Source organism: Theobroma umbraticum, unplaced genomic scaffold (assembly GCF_002168275.2).
Source record: "Theobroma umbraticum cultivar Fairchild unplaced genomic scaffold, ASM216827v3 scaffold_51.0, whole genome shotgun sequence".
NCBI classification, from domain to species: Eukaryota; Viridiplantae; Streptophyta; class Magnoliopsida; order Malvales; family Malvaceae; genus Theobroma; species Theobroma umbraticum.
The window spans coordinates 9,170,053-9,183,065 of NW_018397260.1; the positions used below are offsets into that span (position 1 = coordinate 9,170,053).

The 13,013-nt window shown below is 37.7% G+C and overlaps 3 protein-coding genes across 3 annotated transcripts; 2 read left to right on the plus strand and 1 right to left on the minus strand.

Moving 5' to 3' along the window:
* Positions 1-1,471: 1,471 nt before the first annotated feature.
* Positions 1,472-2,909, plus strand: OFP7 (ovate family protein 7). Its single transcript, XM_021429128.2, has 2 exons — positions 1,472-2,604; positions 2,690-2,909. Exon 1 carries the CDS (start codon positions 1,551-1,553, stop codon positions 2,583-2,585), a length of 1,035 nt encoding a protein of 344 aa, XP_021284803.1. The 5' UTR covers positions 1,472-1,550; the 3' UTR covers positions 2,586-2,604; positions 2,690-2,909.
* A 563-nt stretch (positions 2,910-3,472) lies between these two features.
* On the minus strand, positions 3,473-8,929 carry LOC110416714 (uncharacterized). The gene is made up of 6 exons (XM_021428774.2): positions 8,748-8,929; positions 5,903-7,809; positions 5,751-5,826; positions 4,789-5,171; positions 4,493-4,591; positions 3,473-4,328 (listed from the first exon to the last, which is right to left on the minus strand). The coding sequence occupies exons 2-6, from the start codon at positions 7,778-7,780 to the stop codon at positions 4,173-4,175; spliced, it is 2,592 nt and encodes an 863-aa protein (XP_021284449.1). The 5' UTR covers positions 7,781-7,809; positions 8,748-8,929; the 3' UTR covers positions 3,473-4,172.
* Positions 8,930-10,155: 1,226 nt separating this feature from the next.
* On the plus strand, positions 10,156-12,957 carry LOC110416184 (outer envelope pore protein 24A, chloroplastic-like). The gene is made up of 3 exons (XM_021428067.1): positions 10,156-10,472; positions 10,568-10,924; positions 12,665-12,957. The coding sequence occupies exons 1-3, from the start codon at positions 10,275-10,277 to the stop codon at positions 12,743-12,745; spliced, it is 636 nt and encodes a 211-aa protein (XP_021283742.1). The 5' UTR covers positions 10,156-10,274; the 3' UTR covers positions 12,746-12,957.
* Positions 12,958-13,013: the final 56 nt, after the last annotated feature.

A 13,013-nucleotide genomic window follows, 5' to 3' on the forward strand; every position in this document is an offset into this window, starting at 1 on the left:
TCGTAAACAAAAATAATACAATACTATCATTTAGTTAGACTACAATATTTAGTTAAGGTTATAATGCAATATTATTAGTTAATTAGAGTTATACTATGTATATATACCTCAAAAAATGAACCCATCATGATAATAATAATAATATTAATCTCTCAATAGCTTTCATTGGCAATTTTTTTCCTCTTAATTAGTGAAAATTAAGCATTTATAGACCATGAATAGAGAGGTAGCTAGGTTGGTACGTATTGGATATGTAACTAATTAATAAATAATTAGGTTTCCATTTGAGAAACATGGCTTAAAATATAAGTAATGGTCAATTAAAAACCTTAAAAAAAGGCCCAAAATTAATTAAATTGGCCCATTTATACAGTTCTTCCTCCTTGGTCTGGAACTTTGGGGCCTGAAGGTTTCAGCCTGCTCGATCTCCTGACAACACAGCCTAACAAACAAAACCATGTTATCCTTGTCTCATGTGGTCATGTTTCCCATTGGCGTAGTTAGTTTCTCCAGCTAGAATCAGTTTCAGTCAAAAAGTTCAAAACGCGTGTGCATTGAAGCAGAATTTTTCCAATTTCGTTTCCTAGTGTTTAATTTTAGTCCACGTGCCTTACCAATGCCAATAACCGAACATGCTTTGGCAGCGACAGAGAAAAGGCCCCCCGAGGTTTTAGTTTGTTTGTGCTTGGTGGCTTCTGAGGAATGCTTCAAAATACGGCTGGACACACCCATTTCCTTCCCCCAAGTCTCACCCATGTCCCCATTAATTTGTTTAAGGATAATGAATAAGATTCTGGGGTTTTTTGTTTATTGAGGTTTGGCTGAGTCTAGTTTCCAAAGGAAGAATGTTCATGTTCATGCTCCACAGTTACAATCGAATTGCTTTAATCAGTTTGTGTCAGCATTTAAAAGCAAAAGCTCCGTTCTCAGCAAGGCTTGACATTCTTCGAAACACATTACAAAACATATGCGGTGTTAGGTTTTGTCGACAAGCTTATCGACTAATTATATCAGAAAGACTCCCCACCTTTCTAGAAGAAAGCGTGTCACCTTCCTGCAGCAATTACTCCATTATTCTGTCCTGATGTTGAGAACGAAGTGACAAAAGTCTCGACCCTTTGCCCTTTGGGGTTGGAGGGATGTTGCCATTCAAGACAAACACAACAATACAGAGAACCTGACATGGAAGTTTACGATTTTACTTTAATTGTATCAATACAAGCTTATTAGAGACACTCTAGCTAACGTAGATTTTACAGAGAGGGAGCTGGTTTTTTTAACATTGACCACCCACCTAATGTACAAACGTTTTCGAACACAACGTTTCGCTAAGGAATTTTACGTAGCTTTCAGAGTGTAAAAACCTGATTTCATGTCATCACTTGGATTTGGTCAGTTTTAATTATATTGAATTGAGATGTTATTGTATTTTTCTATATGGCCAGGCCGGCCTTTCTCTGTTATATAGATCGACTTGGGTTCTGGAAAGCCTCAGGACTTTGTAGTTTGTAAACAAATAATTACAGGGAAAGTACACCTGATTTCCAGGGATGGCTAAACGTTTCAAGCTCAAGCTTTCTGGTGTTATACCATCTTTCCAGTTATGTCGATCAAAGAAACCTTCCAATTTGCCAGAGGCTCCAGTCCCGGCAATTCATCTGATTTCTCCGGTGAATCCTAAACCGTTAGACATCGGCTATCCGAACTTCCCTGCCCCGCCACCGTCGACACCAGACTACTCTTTCATCAAACGCCACTTGTCACCAAAGATAGCATCAGTCGGATGCGGCTGCCGGGCAAGATCATGCACTGATCAGTACTTATCCCCGGACGTAAGCTTTAAGTCACCTGACTACTCGTGGAAGAAAGAAGCAACTCGGTTGAACATAGTGGCAAAAGCTCAGAAGTCCAAGCTTCAAAGGAAAAACTATGAAGCGCCATTCTCTGATGGGCGCAATGGAGATATATCGGTGAAGAAGAAGGAAAAGAAGATGGAGAAAGTGAAGGCAATCGCGAGCGTTTCGTCACGTGACAGTGGATGTTTCACTAGCGAAGAAGCCGAGAATGAAGAGACTGAAACCTTAATCTCTACTTCAAGAAGCTTCTTGGACGATTCATCCAGTGATGAGTTGGATCAGTCACTGGAGAGTCTAACTGAGGGCTCCCACATGGAAACCAAGAAGAACAAGAAAAAAGCAAACAACACGAAGAAGATGAAAGGACGGAGAAGCTTCGGTTCAAAGAAATACAGAGGATCAAATTCAATGGTTTCGAAGACAAAAACTTCGGGAGCTCTGTCTTCGGAGAATTCGATGTTACGGCGGATGATGCCCAGCGCGGCGGCGGAAGGGAAGGTGTGGGAGAGCGTGGCGGTGGTGAAGAAATCGGAGGACCCTTACGAGGACTTCAAGAGGTCGATGTTGGAAATGATAATGGAGAAGCAGATGTTCGAAGCCAAGGACTTGGAGCAGCTGCTGCAGTGTTTTCTTTCTTTGAATTCAAGGCAATATCACGGCATTATCGTGGAGGCCTTCACCGAAATTTGGGAGGCCTTGTTCTGTGATTATCCCATGAATTGCCTCTGAATTTCAAGCCTTGAAGATGGTGAGCACTCAATTTCTTATCTAAATACCAAATTTACCATTTTTTTATTCCGATTATTAATTAAATTTCATTTGTGATCTTATAGGGAAGGAAATTGAATTCGTCCAAGTTACTTAATCAAGGTCGAAGATAGAATGAGGTAAGCTGTTGTAGGGATAATGGGAAGTATATTGTATTCTTTTGTCCCTGTTAATTATTAGAGGGTGGGGGGGCAATTAATTATAAATATATGATGTAATTCTTTATTCATGAATTATTCAAAACATGGAATAACAAGGTACTATTACACAAATTAATTTTTTAAATGAGATGTCTATTTTCCATGAAGGTGTTTAATGCCTTCTTGGACATAATTTTCATCGAACAAAATTGAGTCATGTTGACGGAAAAGACAAAGGGTCCTGCTTTGTTTTGGTTTTTGCCTTGGGGTTTATTAGGATACTACTGACATTGAGTCATGTCAACTGAAAAGAAAGCGTGCAGCTTGCCCTCCATGTTATGTTTGAATCGAGTTATCCAATCATTTTCTAGCATTTAAGGGCATTTATTTTGAACCGAAAGGAAATTAAATGAAGGAATTTCGATGCATTTTGTATATTCTTTCTTCATAGGGCAAGAAATTCAAGCTTGAGGAATTTTTTGTCAAGAAAAAATTTTAACAAAAATGTCATGATCTCACTTGAACGTAAATCTTACATTGTTAAGATAATGTTTTCAGATAAAAGAATAAAATTTCACATAAAAAAAACTCTCAGAAAAATTAAAGTAAATAATATAAATCTAAAAAAAAATTATAAACCTTATATTAATTATATACTAAAATAATACTAAAAATATAAAAATTTAAATCACCTTCAAAAACATCTTTTGTAAAATAAAACTGTAAATCAATAAATTAAAATGAATAATACTTCACATATATTGATATAAATAATGATAAAAAACATGGTGTGGTACAACCAACCTTTTAACTCGGGCAAAGAGAAAACAGTAAGAAAAATAATTAGAACCAAGCAATTAGATTATAAGAACTCACCATGGCTGGAATTTGGAGGTAGATTGATGTTGTAATGGTTTTAATTAGTAACAGTTTCCAGTTAGCCAGCTAGCCATGCTGATGAAGGAAGCAGACTGCAGGAAGCTATAATAAGAACGCCCCAGGCTCAAAGATTTCCGACTTCTTGACCGGAAAAAGCGTCGTAGAATTATCCTTTTCTATCCACTCTTAATACAATAAATACAAAATTAATGAAAATATATGAACACAACAAACAGTAGAGGCAGAATATGTAGCCTTGAGAATCAAGAAAGGCAACAGATCACCCTCGCCACAACCAGAGCAAGAAGGCTTAAAGTTAAATATGGAGTCCTTTATTTCCTCACCATTTTCCCTTACTTACATTCCGCAGTTGCGAATCTCCGGTTTTGGGCTGATAAGCAACTCGTGTAACAGCAATTCCACTCATGTATACAGTAGGACACATACCTAAATGGCGTCGCCGTGTATTTGCCTCCTTTATGGGTGGAATTGGATTGGTATTTAAGAACAAGGGTACTGTTCAAAGATGTTATTCACTGCCGCACTCTAGTAAAGAAGCCGTGCACATGTCATCCTTAAAAACCCTGATATGACAAAGCTTTCCGCCAGCCTCATCAGCAAAAGTAATCTTCCTTTCTTTGTGGATTACACGTTCAGAGGCAGCAGTATTGTCCCCAGTCGATCTCTGCAATCAAACCATGAAAATAATCAGCAAAGCTCATGAAGCATACTGTCTTCCTGCTTTTAAATGTTCTGCCATCCGCTCCATTTCCCACCCCCTCTATCCCAACCCACTGTGTTTCCTCTTAGCTTTGTTCTGCTTTTAGTAATATCAAAAGAGAAACATACCATGATTTTACAAAATCGGTTGCAATCTCTTGCCATTATAGAAAGCCATTTTCTTGCAGTTTCTTCAACTTTGGTTGCATTTTCAAGGGCTATTCTGACCTGCCAGAGTAGTGAAGTGTGGTTAGATATATAACTTCATGCATCTAACCAGATATGAATGACTTATTTCAAAAGGTAATGAGAACATTATTACTGAACTTCAAATAGGAAGAAACCACTGAAAAAATAACCCTAACAAACTTTATGTGTTAAAAAGTTGTTCAGTGATAACCCAGTAAGGTTGTACAGTTACACACCTCATCAGCATTTTCTTCTGCAGATGTGGCAGGAGAGGCTTCTGAGTGCAATTTCCCCTTCACAATGTCTTTCATAGATTTCAACTCTGTTGTGAGTTTAGTTGCTAAAGATTCAATATCCCGCATTTGGCGCTGTGAGAATGCTATTGCACTTTGTGAAAAACGTTGGACAGTGGTGGATGCAGTGCCAATACATGGTGAACGAGAAGGATGAGTAACCTTGAGAATGCCCTTAGGGGGGGACCCTTTCTTATTATGTTTTTCTTTTCTCATGATTGACTTTGGGCTGACGGTGGCTCCATCTCTCCTGAACTGGTCAAGCCCTTCAGCTCTTAAAATCCTATGATTGGTCTGCTTTCCAAAATACAGCTTCCCCCTACATTCTGATAGCATTACAACCGAATTAATGTCAAATAGATGTGGAGTGCAAAAGGACAAAGTAGTCTCCATAAACAAAACAGGAATAGTTCAATAATAGTTTACAGCATTTGAATGCAAATAACTTAGTTTGCTCCAATCTCCTTTGCAAATATTGAAATACATGAATTAACAAGTTTCTTAAGTTTTCATCACCTTAAACAGGAAAACCTAATGGATACTTTCATAATTTTAAGGCCAAGTAGATATAAGATGCTTGTGAATATCAAGAAATCTCTTTTTGTCCATTAGCCACAGTAATTTTCATGCTCCAAACGCCAACAAGTTGACTGCATAAAACATGAAAGAGAAGTAATATCGGTTGCAGTAGAATAATTCCACTTTAATAATACTTTTTCCTAGCTCACTTTTGCAGACAAAACATATGTTCCCAGAATTCTACCAGGCTACAACTAATTTGTTCCACAAATTATGATCAAGCTGTCAATTAATATTAATAAGCGAGTTTCAATATGAAGACCATTTTAAAAAGCAGGAGATACAAGTTAAAATTCCAATCTAATAGCCAACTTTAGCTAACTTACGGTGACGCTCTTTATCATCCAACCCAGTTAACTCCATAGCCTGACAAAGCCTCTCTTGAGAGGTTGGAGAAATGGCCTGAGAGTAAAAGCATTTAGTTAGAAAAACCTTGAACAGAACAAAAGTAGGGTGAAATCCAACATATTTTTGACACCTTTCTACTTGAGAGAAGCCTTTCAGGACGATGCTGCAGCTTCAATTGATGATAATCTTGAGGTCCTGGTGATGCAATAGGCTCATCAGAAGAATTGATTGCTCTGAAGGCAGACGACAGGGATTGCTTCCTTGCTGAAGGAGAATCAACAGAAACATGGACTGAATGTTTCTCATGATTCAAGCATGATGAATTCCAATACAAGCTGTTTTCACCGGAAGGGCTGATGGCGACGTTTCTAAAATTAGAAGGCCAGTCTTGTGCAGTTCCACTCTCAAAGAAGCACCCACTGCCTTCATTGATATTTTCCGAGCATTGGAGGCTATTATCACTGTCCATCTCAGGCACTTCGTTTTGGCCGTAAGTGCTTGTCTGCCAAGCCATCTTGTGCTCAGAAGAATGACTTTTGAAGCTGTCATGGAAATCAGGACAATGATCCTTTGGTGGAGACATTGACTCTGAGGAAATATCATAGGGTAGCAAGTAGACAGCACCTTCTCTTCCAAATTCTTGCAAATCCAAACATTGATAACTGATTGTTTCTGGACTATCTACCTTTACAATCTCCCAACCAGAAAACCTGACATCAAATTTAGGATCAGCATCTTCCATATAATCATAGGACAGCCCTTTCGGAACATGAGATACAGGTTCTTCTATGGGATACAACGAGACCACCGTTTCCAAACCACAAGCAATGGTTGTCTCAGGAACTTGAATCAAACTATAACTGCTTGTCTGCCATGGCATCTCATGATTGGTAGAATTACTTTGGCAGCTATCATGAATGTCACAGCTATAATCCTTAGTTGGAGACATTGGTTCTGAGGAGACATCATAGGGAAGGGAATAGATGATATAATCTTCTTTCTTAAATTCTGGTAAGTCTGAATACTCGTAACTTATTATTTCTGGACTGTCTACCTTAATAATTTCCCAACCAGAATCCCCCACCTCAAACTTGGACACAGGATTTTCCATATATTCATAGGACACTTCATTAAGAGAACAGAATTGAGGTTCTTTTGTAGGATTAGGCACTTCAGTCTCCAGAATATGTACATTTGTAGTTTCAGGAACCTCATTAGATACAGTAACAAAAGAATCCACTTGCTGACTGCAACTAAAATCAGAAACATAGGTATCACTGAAAAAGGTTTGGCCCGAGTAACCAGGCCCAGGAACCTCAACTTTAACATCAATAGGTGCAGGCCAATTCCCGTTTGGTTGCAGGAAATCTTCACCACTATTAACCTGCTCAGATTTAACTGCAGGCATGGCATTAGGAGATGAAGCAGAGACGCTTTTCCTCAAACACTTCTTCTTACTCTTCATATTGTTGGACAGTTTAGATTTCCAACTGATGATAGGCTCTTCAAGATCATATTCATCATCCTTGTGCTGAAAGTTAGGAAATTCATATTTTGCACTAGACCAAGTTTCCACGGTTTCCTCATTTAAACCAACAGAGTTCAAGCGTTTCCTTTTCTTTGTTTTACATCTCTTTTGAATCTGTTTCAGCGTCATATTGCCAAAGCTAAGATCATCCAGGTCATTATTTCCTCCCCTGCCGTCATTGTTGCAGTTAAAATCAGATGCTTCAGGTTCAGTTTTGATTTTTATACCTCTCACCAAAGGTGAGTCTGGGCTCTCCACCTTGACCACACAACATTTTGTTGGCGAGCTCTCCAAGTCATCCCTTAGGTGGATTTTTGGAGCTTGATTATGATATATGGCGTCCCTTAAATTCAATATTTCCTTGATTTCCTTAAATTTGAGTGTTGGTCGCCCACGAGTATCCACATTTATGAACTTTGCCACTGAGCCACCTTTAATGGCCTGGATAAAGTGCAAATGGGTCGAGCTCCTTAACTCCATTAGATTCAACACTAGACTTAAATGCTTGCCTGCATTTTTGTAAAATATTCCTTTCTTCAGAAACTATTCATAAGTAAACAAAGCCCTAGTTACATGACAAGATGAAACATTGCTAGTCTAGTTTTTCTAGGAGAAAATAGAAATCCCCATTTCTCCAATCCACACACCCCACACACAAAGGAAAAAAGCAATACATGTAAGGTCGAACACTGAGAACCCCTTATTTCAGATGAACAAGCAAACGAATTAATAATAAGAAACCAAAAATTAAAAAACAGCAAGTCACACATATTATATCCAATTCTTCATCATCTGCCAAAACATTGGAAGCAACATTGGAATAACTCAAAATTACACCAGAAACTTCTTACTGTTTGTTTTCTCTCCCTTTCAACCAACTTTCGAGTGGTAAGGTAGTGTTAGAAACAACTTCTGAGCACAAGAATGTCGTGACAGGCAAAACAAAACTTAAAATGTAAAAGAAAAAATGCACAATCCTGCTTCCTATGATCCTATCTTTGAGTGGATTTTGAAAATGTCGACAATCCAAGAACAAACAAACTGTGCACTGTTAGTTCCATTGGCAAGACCGCCAAAGGTTCATGGGACTAAGCGACGCGTGAGCTAATAATGCCAAAAACAATGCCCTGCTCATTTCAAAAGGCACAATTTCACAAAACCAAACGATTTATTCCTTACCGACATAAATCATATAAGTATTAAACAAACTAAATGAATAACAAAAGCCAGTACACTATTGAGTTCTTCTCCTAGCTCACTGATGCTAATTACCTATGTTAAATCGGATTTAGAACCGACACCAGAACTAGCGAACAATGTCTGAAACAGAGAAGTAAGATCTAAAATTTCCAGATCTAGTTATCGTTAAACAGTTGAATGCGGTTTACAAATCTAGACAGTCAAATCCAAAGGGAAAAAATAAAAAGAAAGTCGAGCTTCAACTCACCCGAGATCGGAGACTTTCCTACGCCGGATAAAGAGACTGGGAGAAAACGACTAGAGGCTCGTGAAATTGCGATTTCGAATTAGTTAGAGTGAACAACAAATAAGTGATAGGGCTCGTTTGTGAAATAAAATGGGATTTATCGTTTATGACCTCGCGCCAAATTGTTGGTGGCGGGAACTGAAAATGAGCGCGAAGCCTTGAATGGATCTTCGACGAAATGAAGTAGGAAAAAGGCTGGGTTTGCGTACGTCGCGCGCGCATGATATCTTGACGTCGTGATAGTAACGTTTACCGCTGGATCTGATGGTGATATTGGATATTCGCCACGTCATTATTCGTACGTATATTCAGGCAACCGGGCTCACCCACTCTGAATTTCCTTACGTGGCCGGGTTAAGGCAATTTTGGGTTCAAGGCTCCTGACCCATTATAATTAGCATCTTATCCTTTTTTTTTTATTTCTTTTTCTTTGGATGACTTAACCGATATTTGCTTGGAGTGATAACATTTTAAAATGAATGAAAAAGATAGGTAAATTAAAAAAAAAAAACATGAAAGGAATAATCACAATTATAAATGATAGTCAGCAAGTTTTACTCACGTATTTAACTCAATTTTTATTGTGGTTTTGAATTGTTATAAATAGGTTTTAGATAAAAAATTATTACTGGATATAGTTTAGGATAAAATTTAAATTTGACGGTTAGGATACTCTCTACTTGAAATCGTTATATATTAATCAATTTGGGTGTGGGTATTTGAATAAAAAAACGGTTATGAAATTCTTTAGGAGGAAAATGAGAGAATAAAATGTTTATAGAAGAGTAACAAGAAATGAAGCAACCATGTGCATTCTTTAGTACCAAAGGGAATATGAATGAGAAATCAAAGGTTGGTAGGTTTGCTAATATTCATTTCTTTCACAAGTGAAGATAATATAAGATGAAAGGGAAAAAAAAGGGAAGTAGCTATAAGCCTACAACCCTTCTTTATAACAGCAAATGACGCCTCACTTCCATTTTTTAGCATAAGGATATATGTAAGTGATTAGTGAAAAAAATAAATAAATTTCTATTTTTTTCTTATCATAATATTTAATTTAATAAAAAATGATATTATTTAATTTATCAATATGTTAATATTTTATCAATTTATACTTAAATTTTTATAAATATATATATATATATTATGTGTACGTGTGTAACAATACAAATTTCATTATCGAAATAACGAAATTTAAGATTTTTCGGAAAAAAGAATAAGGTTACAATAAGGGGCCCATTGGTCTGCCTCATAAGCATGTGCCAAGGGCTCAAATTTCCATAATCTGCAGCCCACAGAAAACCCCAAGGTCCAAATTGAGGGCTCGAGCTGCCAAGCTGCAAAGGTGCGCCAAAAAATGTATTTTTCTGGATAGCAAAATTACAAAAGACAAGGAAATAAAAAGAAAAGAAAAACCTCTCGACATTTCCATCACGGCACCAACCTCTCCCCGATTGTCTCGGTTCCTTGTACCTCCCGTAAGAAATGAAGGCGTCTTTGAAAGGCAGATACACGAATGACAAGAGCACCGCCGCCGCTACTATAGCCGTCGGCGCGGGCGATGTCAAGCTACGCGCCTCCATGACTGACGCCACTGTCGTCAATGGTCCTAGCCTGAACGGTTTGACTTTATCCGTTGAAAAACCCGGGTTCTTCATCGTCGACTATGACGTCCCCAAGAAGGCACGTTTAAATTGAAAACTATACTAGTACTACGTCTTTAATTTATCACTGACTTGTTAGTTATTTGATTTTTTGTATTGTTCTTTTGGGGGCAGGATTTTCGGTTTCAGTTTATGAACACGGTTAGGGTTGTGGAGAAGCCGTTGAAGCTTACTTACATTCACAGCAGAGGGGATAACCGGACGGTGGTGGACGGGGCACTCGCGTTCGATTCTGCTAACAAGTTGTCAGCTAATTACACGTTTGGTACGAGGAATTGTAAGCTCAAGTACAGTTACGTGCACGGAGGAGTAACTACTTTCGAGCCGAGTTATGATTTGGGGAAGAATGCGTGGGATTTTGCAATTTCGAAGAGAGTATACGACGATGTTTTTAAGGCGACGTATCAGACATGGAGCAGGGACTTGGCTTTGGAGTGGTCGAGAAATTCAAAGTTTAATGGGACTTTTAAGGTAGCCAACTAGACAGTTCTCTCTTTATCTTTTGTTTGATTATTTTATTGAAATTTGAATGTTTCCATTGCACATTATCTCGTGGGTACTCTTTGGGTTATGCATGGGAACAGTGTAGTAGAGTATTGAAATTGAAATGTACCATTCCTATTCTGAGATTGGGTTTTCAATCTGACTTGACTGATTAATCTAACTCCTGCACTTGGTAAAGAAAATTCCAAGTCACTGATGTGGTTGTGAAATTGTAGTTTTAGAGGGCAGAAGTGAATTAAGGTTCATAAGATAACTTGTCATTTTTCAGCAAAGAATTTGGTGGGAATGAACTATTTATGTCTTATGACGATTCGAAGGATTGTTCAATAAATTGAGTGTAAAAATGAAAAATGAAGCCTAAGTAGTTTGAGAACACATCTGCCGCAAGAGGGTGTTTTACTAAAACATAGATACCTGGTGTGGTTCTGAGGAAGATAAATGGATAACTGTGGCCTTAAGTTACATCCTGCAATCAGGAGAAACTTTTCCCTTTTGTTGATTCAGTCTTCTATTGTTCGAAGTGGATGTAGAATGTAGTCATTGCAACTAACTGCTTGAATGCTGCTTGAAATGTTTGAGAAGACCTTGGAGCAAGCAAGGCTTTGGATTGCTTGATCATATTGCTTATGTCTTTTCTGTATATGCATGTTATTTCTATTATTTAAGCCAAGGCCTTTTTTTTAATGACCAGGCATTTAGAGATTGAAATAAAATGCCAGCATATCTTATTTTACTTTTAACACATTAAATAATGATGTCAAAAGATGAAGTTAGGTCATGTTGCTTTAAGGCAGAGACATTGGTGGTTTGTTGGGAGGATACTCGTGTGGATGCATTCTTTATGCTGCATCAGGTTGAACTAGTACTTTTCTTTGACCAAGGAGATTGTAGATGATATGCTCTAGGTTAAGGAGTGGATGTCTTGTGAAAGGGACCATCCTATATGGAGACATATGAGAGGGTCTTTTGTGGTGATGAGAGACAAGGGTTCCAACTAAGGTTGCTTCCTTTGCTTGGGAGGCTACATGGGAACGAAACTATTGGTAACAATCCAAAACAGGGCAAAATTTTGGCTAATGAAATATTTTCTATACAAGGCAGTTGTGTAATCAATTAATAATCTTCCTCTTACTTGCCTTGGTGAGATAGCTTTGGCCTTCAGCTTCTGCAATCTTAGGCATTCTTTGGTGACAGCTGGTTCAACTGAAGAGGTTTGGAAAGGTGTAACCTCTTGTACAAATCGAAGAAAAGTTGTAGATTTGATCCCTCTTTCTATTGTTTGGTTGTTGTGAAGAGAAAGAAATGGAAGGGAAGAATTACTTATTTGGAAAGCTCTTAGATAATTGGTTTTCCATGGTTTAATTTTGGTATTATTGGCAGTAATCAATAGACAGTCAAGATGGTATGGATTTCATAGAACTCTTTCTTTAGAAATTAACTTGGTGTCTCTTTCGTGATTTTGTTCTTCATCTATCCAAAAAAAAAAAAAACAGGGAAAAGAAATGGAGGTAAAAGACCTATTGTGCTGATATGATTATGAAATTTGCTAAAATTATTTGTGTTTCATAAACATGGTATGTTAGGTGTGATGTGTTAGTTAGAAATGAAGCTGATGTCTTGATACAATTTGTTTGATATAAGGTACTTTAAGCCTTGCCTGAGATGATTTCTAATCATCATCCAATTTGTTATTTTTTTTTTTTCCAGATTTCTGCTTCCATCAACCTGGCTGAAGAATCTAAGGTCCCCAAAATTGTTGCTGAGAGTACTTGGGATTTGGAAATGTGATTTATTGTTCACCAATCTTATCCATTTGCATGTTTGAAGTATATACATTTCGACAAACGGCTTATTGCAAGCTGCCTATTCAATAGTGTTTCAGAACATAGTTTTGCTCCTGATTTACCATCTATAATGGGCTGATTACTCTGTTTCGTTGGCTGTACCAACGTTGTACTACTCATTTATCAATTTTGAATATCAGGTCCCCATTCTTGCAATACCTTAGTATTTTCTTGGCTTTGTCCTCCACTTTTATGATAAGAACATGCCAGTC